This window comes from Mus pahari, chromosome 7 (genome assembly GCF_900095145.1).
Source record: "Mus pahari chromosome 7, PAHARI_EIJ_v1.1, whole genome shotgun sequence".
NCBI lineage: Eukaryota > Metazoa > Chordata > Mammalia > Rodentia > Muridae > Mus > Mus pahari.
This window is the reverse complement of record NC_034596.1, coordinates 72,610,500-72,621,004: the sequence shown is the minus strand read 5'-3', so window position 1 is coordinate 72,621,004 and position 10,505 is coordinate 72,610,500. Positions and strand designations below refer to the sequence as shown.

The window sequence follows — 10,505 nt, the reverse complement described above, 5'->3', positions numbered from 1 at the left end:
GAATAAACTGCTGTTAGAAGAACTGGTGGTTGCATCTTCCTTGCTGGTCGAGGGGGCGCAACAATGAATATGTCTTCTTATAAAAATATGGACATTAAACTGAGTACAAAACTACAAATAGCTGATTAAGAAAAAGAACAGAAATAACAAGTACCTGCTATCATTCGGGTCCTGGCATTAAAATGAAATCCCCACGGATGGTGTGTTCACAGCCCTACTAGTAAAGTCAACAGAAAAGCCCAGGAGACTTCTCTAATGAGGGAAAATAACCATGCATTTATTTTACCGTGTTATATGCCTATTTATAAAAATGGCCTCATTTGTTTAGTTTGTTTCTAGATTGCATTTATATTAAGTATGTCAGCTCTTATGTAGTTGTTAGAAATTTAATTTCGATGTACAAAAGATTAAAAGAAAGTGGCTTAAGAGATCTTATGAGGGACTGGAGAGATGGCTTAGCACTTAAGAACAGGTACTCATCTTGCCTCTGAGTTTAGTTCCCAGCAAGGACATCAACGGGCTCACCTCAAGCCTGTACCTCCAGCTCAAGGGAATCTGATGCCCTCTTCTGCATTCCATGGGCACTGGTACTCATGAGTATAAACCCACAAATAGATTTTCATATGCTCACATAATTTTAAAATAATAAAAAATTAATATTAAAAGACTGATTATTTTTCTGAAGAGCAACCCATACTAATAGTAAGTTTTCCTTCATACAATAAAAACAAGGGACTTCATAGTAAGAAAAAGAAAATAGAAATACTAGTACTGCCAGGCAGTGTTGGTGCACGCCTTTAATCCCAGCACTTGGGAGGCAGAGGAGGTGGATTTCTGAGTTCGAGGCCAGCCTGGTCTACAGAGTGAGTTCCAAGACAGCCAGGCTACACAGAGAAACCCTGTCTTGAACCACCCCGTCGTTCCGCCCCACCCCCCAAAAAAGAAATATAAAGATGGAATAAGGAGAAAATTCAGTGATTATTCAGTAGCCTAAATTATAAAAGAAAAAAATTCTCTGGAAAAAAGTCTCTACTGAGACTTAATTAAGATTTTCTGAGTCACTGATTTTTCAGCTTAGGACAATAAGAGCTCAGGCTGTGGAACTCTACTACCAGAATTCAAAGAAGGTTCCAATGTTTGTTAAAAGTATAATCTTGGGCAAACTAAATTACTTAACATCCTTATGATTATTCTTCTGTAAAATGATTTAAAACAGTACTAGAATCTCATGAACATATCTTGAAATTCAGTGAAACGATCTGTCTTTAGCACAGTACCTGGCATTTGACAAATTCCCAACAAATGACAGCTATTATCAGCAATGCCTAATTATGATTCTCTAAAAGTACTGTAATTTTATTTCAGCTTTTTCTCTGTACCACTTGCTAGTAGTGCCAATTACCATCTCTAATGCAAAAGTTTTTCTATCTTTGTTTCTAGCCCTGCAGCTTTTAAGTGACAACAAGCACTATACACATGACCATTCTCAGATGTGAAGAGAATCAGAGTTGTCAGACAACTTATAATCTCATAACTGTTGAGTTTTATATATATATATCACTTTATGTTTTCCATTTATATAAGAGACTTTGGCTTTCCAAACAACTGATGCACTGTTCTATTTAACAATGAACTTTTGCTTTTCATCTTAAGAATTTAACTAAGAAATTATGTCTTTGTAGTCTATAGAATAAAAAATGTTAATGTGCACTAATTCTAATCATATAACATTTGTGTTCAATATAGTCTGAACATAATTTGTAAATAAAATATAAGCATATAAATACCACAGCTTTTATATACTAATTCATATGCAAAATATTATTTGCAACTATGTAGACCTTATCTAGATTTACTAGATAGATACATTATGACACTTTTTAAAAGACTGCTAAAATTGTTAGATTTTTGCAAAGACAGTCTGTAGAAATTTTAAGTATTTTTCGACTATGGAATGAGTCTGTATACCTAAAAGCCAAGCACAGTATTTCATCAAATCCTCAGTATTTCAAACCTACCGGAGAGACTCAGCCATTCGCCTCAAGTCTTCATTTTGTTGTTTTAAGCGTTCAAGCTTTGCAAGAATCTTGGAGAGTTCTCTGCTGGAGTGATCAGGGTGGTCATTATCTCGAACCAAATGACCACCTATATAAAATAACAAAGTCCCCCAGGCAAAAAGAATGAGCATAATCCAACGCCAGGAACCAGTCCATGCCCGCATTTTCAGAGTTTCAACTCTGTCCTCTATCTTCCTGGAGCTCAAAGAACTGGAAACATTGTACTCTAGTTCTAGTTAGCCACACAAGAAAATAGGTTTCTGTTGTTTCAACACATGCTTCAAACAAGTTAATCTCTCTGGTAATCCTGTGGTGATTCTTACAAAAAGATCTTCCTGGTGATGCAGGCAGGAAGCTTTAATGTCCTGTGCTTCATGGATTCTACATGCTGTGGAAAGAGTAAAAAATGTACTTAAGTTTTAAAAGATATATAAAACAACAAAAATTGACATTCATGGAATTCCAAAAAACCTTATGGTATTAATTGGTTAAGAAGCTGAAAGACGATTTTGTGAAAGCTTTAAATATGTATGAAGTCAACCACACATTAGGATTCTACCTGATAGCAAATTAGTTTACTCTAAACCTGGAAGTCTAAATACCATTAAAACTCTTCTTCATTGAAATGTTCTGTAATAACTCATACAGGGATTAAAATATTACATATCTGAATAATCAATCAAAATCAATTCAACTATGTATTTCAAACTAATGTGTTCATCACCTAAAACAAAACCAAGTTCTCAGTATAAGTGAGTTCAGTGCTACAAATCCTCATATCCCTCCATCTCAATACTCTGCTGTCATTTCACTAATTAACTTGCAAATTGTCATTTTTAGGATAAATTCAGAAGCTGACTTTAACCTTAGAGAAACAAAGGTTATCATAACCATCAGTTAGTTGGCAACCATACAAAACATCAAAAACAAAGGTTCAAATGGATCAGGCTAAACCATTGTTTTTTTTCAAATATATTTTAAAATATTAATAATGATAGGAGTGAGTATAGGTATATTATATACATGTATAAAAATGTCATAATAAAACCCATTTCCTATTAATATGACCTAATAAAAAAATTCCTAAATTTCAAAAGAAGGCTAACAACAGTTATATCCTTAGACAAGTGTGCATTTTTAAAGTGTGTATTTTAAGCTCCAAATATTTATTTTTATCAGCTTTAATTAGGTGTTTTGTTTGTCATTTCTTCACCACTACACTTAGAATTCTCTTAGAAATAAAATTACTCTCCCCTAAAAAACATATATGAAAAATCACTGAAAGTGATTAGGCAACTCTAAAACTACAGAAGAAAAAAATCATATATTTAGGAACAAAATTGTATAGTTCCTGTAAGGGGAGAGTAAAAAAAAGTTTATATATACAAGAATATATACATAAAACACATGACCACCAATTAAATTGTCATTGGAAAACTAAATAGAAAGTTATTCATCTTCTTCTTACCTCAATATTTACTGATTTTAAACAACCAAAAACTCAAAGAGAAGAAATGACCTCAAAAGAATGTCCTAGAAACACCATTTATTCTGATTTCAGCTAAAATATAGAATGAGTGAAGGAGCTATATTCACTGACTAATGTTGGAAAGCAAAACTCAAAAACCACTAATCCCAATGACTATTTTAATGTTTAACTACTTCTGTAATAAATTCTTTTAAGTCTATCAAGAATACTTTGTGTTGTTGTTGAATTCGTTATTTTCCCTCTCTCAAAACCCTGAACCTCTAAGTCTTAGGTATACCATCTATCAATCAAACAAAGACTATGTAATGGTTCAGGTTGTTTACCACTCTAGAGGTTGTGGGATCTGGGAGAATGGAGCTGATAAATGAGATGGGCTAAGGTCTCACGCAATAGACAGCTTTATTCAGAGCATCAGACAATTTATACTCTGAGGAAGAAGAGTCATTTGAGAAAAGTATACAATCACAAAAACAACCAGCACATGGCAAAAGTGCTTTTCCACAGAGGAATATAAACAAATAACAATAGCCAGTTATAATGAATAATCTGGAGTAAACTCATTGCTATTCACTAGATCTGGAAGTCTCACACACACACATACAAACACACACACACACACACACACACAAGAAAAAAATCATGTTTTCTTGGAGTTTTCTTACAAGTGCTGACAATTCCCCTTGCAGGATTCCAATTGTGGACAGTGTTCTGACACAGGTGAAGGATCAGTTAGTAAGGTTTACTGTTCCAAATATAAAGAAACAATGCAGACACTCAGGGCGTTCTGATTAAAATAAAACTCAAGTCTGGCAGCTTAAGCAATGAATTCAATTTAATAAGTAATTAAAATTTGAGAATGGATATCTGAGTAATAGTTTGCTATGACAATTTATAGAGCACTGACAAATTCCATCAGACCATGTGCTGAAGTTATTTCCAAGATATTAAGAGATTAGATAGACAAAGATGTAAATACATAGAAAAAAATTACAACTTTGTTATCCTCCATAATCAAAGAAACCTAGACTACTATGATAGACAAAAAGAACAAAACTTCTGAAAAGAAATAATTTAAGTAACAAGGGATAACAAAATAGGTGAAACATTTTACTTGCAATTATAATGTAAATTATCATAATTATTCAAAGATATGATTTTAATAGTGAAGTACATAAACATACTTTTTGTACAAATTGCATTAAAATTTGATAAACCAGTATTCAAAATATCCAAGGTATTAAATTACTATACTTGCAACAAGACTGAGATTATAAGCTATAAAATAATAAATTATTATAAAAGTAAAACATGAGCATATTCTTAATTGTTAATATTATCTTAACTCTGTTTTTGAGAGGTTTTTCTAGAATGTTAGAATTCTTAACAAGTATTTTTAAATGGAATCAACAAAAGCAAACCAAGTTTAAAAAAATGAGTAGTTTCCTATGTAATTTCTCTCATCATGGTTTAAAAGAGTATGTATTGAACATTCCCCCATCTTCTAACCACAGTGAAAGACTAGTTGTTTCCTCACCATGTTTAAACCATAACTGTCAAAATATAAACTCCATAAACTTGGTCACTTTGTTCACTGTTGTCTGCACTTAGTAACCAGGAATGAAAACTTTTGAACAAGTAAATGCAGTACAGGACCTCACATGATATACAAAAAAACTAATCACACCAGCTACAACTACATTTGTATCAAAATTTACACAGAAAGCAGAGAGCACCATTATAAGCAAAAGGGATCAAAAATAAAATCATTGTGTCTCTTCAAAGTTACTAAGACAAGCCTTATGATAAATGAGCAAAACCTTGACAAAATTTTCTCAAAGTGGATTGTTTTCATTTATGATCTTACTTCTATTTAGAATCCTATAATATTCTTCTTGTATAAAATGTTAAATAAATCAAAATATGGCAGGCTTCCCTCTGCCAATAAATTTGATTAATAACACTGAGTTTTAAAGGGATAAAGGTTTGTAAATGATTTATTTCTTCTGCTACTAAGAAAACTAGGTTATTTTTATTTTTGTTTTTTGAACAATAAAAATACAAGTAATTATTTTACTAAGCATTTTCCTAAATCTGGGAGCTAGAGTGCAATATCAATAAGATCGAGAGTTTAAGCAGAACTGTTACAAGGCCTAAATAAGGTTAATCATGTGTAAAGCATTATCCATAGTGCTCAGCAAAGAGGAGGTACTCAATAACTTAAAAGTAAGTTAATGTATTTAGTTTTTAATGAGCAAAGGAAAGATAATATTTACTAGTCTTTATAAAATGCTTTACAGTGTTTGAAAAACTTTTATTCATATTATCACATAATGTTTACAATTACTTGAGTCTATAGAGTATCATTCCAATTTTATAGTTGGGTAAGCTGTCCATATGTTTTATTTTTTACTTAATATTTTTAAAGATTTACTTTATTTATTATATGTAAGTACACTGTAGCTGTCTTCAGACACCAGTAGAAGGAATCAGATCTTGTCACAGATTGTTGTGAGCCACCATGTGGTTGCTGGGATTTGAACTCAGGACCTCTGTCCAGAAGAGCAGTCAGTACTCTTAACCGCTGAGCCATCTCTCCAGCACTGTCCATACATTTTATAACCCATGACAGATTTGATAAATTTTTTCTTCATACTACATTTATATTACCAATTAAATATATATGCACACAAGTGTATATGTATACATAAAACTCAATTAGAAAAGTTGTAAATGTACATATTTCATTTCAGCTTATTAAAAGTATCACTTTTCATGTGTTGTGTGAACAGAAGGAGGCCAATAACTGATAATGTATGTCCTCCTCAGTCACCTTATTTTGTTTGTGTATGGATTTGTATTGGACTTGTGTCATGTGTGCTCGTGTACCTGTGTTTGTGTGTATATGCGTGTGTGTGTGTGTTTGTGAGCATGTGTATTTTTGTACATGTACATGTACGCATTTGCCTATGCAGGCATGTATGGTCAGAGGTTGACCAGGATGGCTTCCTCAATCTCTACCAATTCTCTGCCTTAATTTTTGAGACAAGATTTCTAATCAAACCTTGAATTTGACAAATTAGCTAGACTGGCTATGGAAGAGAATCTGCCGGTCTCTGCACCCTAGTGCTGTGGTTATAGCCACCCAAAGATACACCTTGGATTTTAAATGAATACTAATGATATAAACTCAGAACCCAATGCTGACACAGCAAGTGCCTAACTTAGTGAGCTACCTTTTCAACCATAAGAGCATCACTTTAAACTGTTTTCATTTACTTAGGGCCAAAAGTATAGATGAACAGTTCAGACTTATTTGAATATAAGATAACTGTATCAGTAAACACAACGTGTTATATTATTGCATATAACAATTCAAGTAAGATACGCCTGATAGAAATCTCATTGATGTGATTATGAGTTTATACTTCATAACTAGGCCAGCTAATTTCTACGATATTAGTAAATTTTGATCAATTAAAAACATATTCTGTACTCACGTATTATGGATAACTAGTAATTAAAATTCATACATATGTGCTGTTACTCTACCAAGAAGAAATGTGAAAATGTGAAGACTAAGTAAGAAGTAAATGAGACTTGAACTTACAAACATCTTTCTTTTCTTCTTTTATTTATTTTATTCACTTTACATCTTGATGGCCCTTATGGCCATCCCTTCTCACTATCCCTCCCCCCTCACCTTCTCCTCTGACCTCTACCCTCTTTTTTTTTTTCCTATACCAACTTCCTCCCACATTTAATTCATTTGGTCTCACCATGGTACAGAAAAGCAACAGTGGATTTCAGCTAGAATTAAAAAGTAATTTTAATTCATGATACTACTTTTGCTTGCTTGTTCCACCCTGATAGATAGATAGATAGATAGATAGATAGATAGATAGATAGATAGATAATTTCCCCACTAAGAGGTGCCAAGCCAAAAGAAAAATTCTAATAAATTATGTAACATTACTTAATCTTAAAGAATTGAAATCAATAGAAAATGTGCTTAAATATACATGTTTGAGGATATATTAATCTAACACTAAATTGACTTAATTTTTATATGGCTTTTTAAATAACAGTACTTTATAACTCATGATCAGCTTTTCTCTTAACGTTTTTAGAGAAATTTTAATTTTTTAATTTTAAATTAAGTTTTAATTTCCTTTTTCAAACAGAAGCATTTATCCTCCCTAGTGTTTCTTAACTAAGAAACATAGTTAAGCGTACCATTAAAACATAGTCAAACTGAACCTCTTTCTGTTAACCTTGGAAACTTAACTTTTATTAAACTAATCATTGAACTAAAGATTTTTTTCTTTTGAAATTTTCAGCCCAGCTTGTCACATGGAATTAACTAAGGAAGCATTCTAGTTTGTTTAAATTCAAAGAATTGTGATATGAATGTTTAAAATCATTCCATCTGTTCTGAAAAAAGGTTAAGATAATAGCAAAGATGGGCAGTTGTTATTTGCTAGTTAAAGCACTAGTTATTTGAGTTGACTCCATTGTATCTGAAATGTGTAAGAAAATCATTTTTCATTAGTGATTAAATAGAAATTAATTGAAGAATAAATTCTTTCCATTAAAAGAATGATAGGCATGGCACATGCTTCCATTCCAACATGGGAGACTGGAAGAGGAGGGTCACAACCTACATGCCACCCTAGGTTACATGGCCAGGTCCTGTCTTACTGGAGCCCCAGCATGGGGAGATGGAGCCATGATCTAGAGCTAAAGGATCTAGAGCTAAAGGGCATGCTTAAAACTACATGGTGACTATAAAACCAGCCAGTGATACAAGACTGTCTCAAAACAAACAAGCCAATTCAGTGGGGAGGAGAATGGAGACAGAATAGGGAAGGAGGAAACTAAGATAATGAAAAACATCTGTCCTTTAAACAAAATGCAATTGAAAAACAACAAAAACTAATTTTGCTGAAAAATGCAAAAATAGAATCTAATTTTCTATAAGCTAATAAAAATGTAATAAAAATCACATAATTCAGGCATTTAATAAATTTGTCAATTTTCATTAATGACATTTTCAATATTAACAAAATTCAATTAACAAAGTGGGGGCAGTTTAAACTATCTCTTAAGTTGTTTTCAACTTTTATGTATTATTTACTGCTATAAAAGGTCCTTATAATGTAAACAGGTAAATCTGACTTTTCCCAGGCCATATCTCTGTATTACTATTATTTTCTCTTTTCTGTCAATTTTCTCTCTCACTGACTAATACTAATTTGATTTACTGGCACTTACACACCTTGCCAGGACTAAAGAACATTGTTGCTTGGCTTAGCCCAAACATATTCTCTTCAGCCTAATTTTATATTTAGTGATACATTCTCAATTATTTCACCCCAATTTACACTGCCACTGCTTTAGGACTAATGGAAGAGATAGATGAACAAATAGTTATAATAAATGCATTCCACTTCACAGCATCTCAAGAGCCAAAATAAATTTTTACAAAAAAAGTCATGAAGCATACTGCCATAATTGTGTCAATTCTTATTCATCAGATCTTTAAAATTATTTCAAATACACACAATTTCAGCAATTTACATAAATAAAAAGTCCCACAGTAAGTAAAAGTTATGGTTTTGTTATATTAAATTCAAGAAGGGAAAAAGAGAGAAGGGGAAGAAAGGAATCACACCACTGCACAGGCAAACTCAGTGAGGCACAGCACAACCTAAACAAGATCGGCCATTATAAGTCATTACTTACATGGACCTTAATTTACTGAATCAGATGACTAATAATTACTATTCGGTCAAAAGCAGCTAAAACAATTTACAGCTACATGTAGAAAAATAGTGGAAATATTACTAAAATAAATTTAATTTAGGGAGCATTTTAAAATTGACCCTTTTATGTGGCATTTATACTCAATTTGTAATAGGCCAGATCTATCATTTGCTAAGAACACCATTCTCTTACTTAAACAAAAAGTTTGGAGACTTATACTTCTTACCTATAGGGAAATAAGGATGATCAAGAATTACTTTCCAGCCAGGGATACTGGCACATGCCTTTAATTCCACCACTCAGGACACAAAAGCTGGTGAATTTCTCTGACTAGCCTTGTCTACCCAGTAAATTCCAGGCCAGCCAGGACTACATAGTGAGATGATATCTCAGAAGAAACAAACAAATAAGAATACTTTCCAGATGTAAGCTATTATGCATCCGACACTGAACAGACAACTGAAAAGTGATCTCTAAAGAAAGAAGACAAAACAAGTGAGTCCCAGAATAGCCTTGGATTATTTCGTTGTTTGGAGCACTGAAATATGTAGAAGAGGAAACCCAAGCAGAAGCCACTAGTGTTACTGAATTACAAGGACAGATCAGAATTCATGAAAATCAAGGAAACAAATGTTGGGAAATGTCTCACTTTAGAGTGAAAGGGACATGAAGATCTGTGTTTTCAAAGAAGCAATTTAATTACCCGAAATCAAGTCCACATGTTCACAAAACTAAAGACCCTTAAAATAAAACCTAGAAGAATAGTTTAAGGAAAAAAAGTAATCTAGTACTAATGGTTAAAAATTCCTGTGTTCTCCAAGGACCAGGAAACACTTAAGTTCTCACAAGAAAGAGTCTCATCCATGAATCCTTTGAAGCCTGCAGTAGAGATACACCTCTCCAATGAGACGAATAACGGACAAGAGTGGAGCTCCTCTAGCAAATCTTGAAAACATTACAACATACACAAAAAGGAAGGATGGAGGATAGGAAACATGCTGACACCATGTATTACTCTAAAGGTCTCAGCTGCATAATGCCCCATGTGGTCAATCAGTCCTCACAAGGCTACATCTTGACACACACACAGCTCAGAGCAGCAGCCTTTGAAGATGGTGGAACCTAGGAGAACAAGGTGCTTCAGAAAGGGGGAGGGGGAGGGGAGGAGGAAGGGGAGAGGGAGGGAGAAGGGGAGG

The 10,505-nt window shown here is 33.1% G+C and overlaps 1 protein-coding gene across 5 annotated transcripts in view; it reads right to left on the bottom strand.

Annotated features, from left to right (window-relative positions):
• Window positions 1-10,505, bottom strand: part of Fut8 (fucosyltransferase 8) — a 290,411-nt gene that overhangs the window by 126,876 nt on the left and 153,030 nt on the right. For all 5 annotated transcript variants that reach the window (XM_029540852.1, XM_029540853.1, XM_021201869.2 and 2 more), the window contains exon 4: window positions 2,019-2,445. In XM_029540852.1, the coding sequence (XP_029396712.1) occupies window positions 2,019-2,221 (203 nt within the window). In that variant the 5' untranslated portion in view covers window positions 2,222-2,445. The remainder of the gene's footprint in view (window positions 1-2,018; window positions 2,446-10,505) is intronic.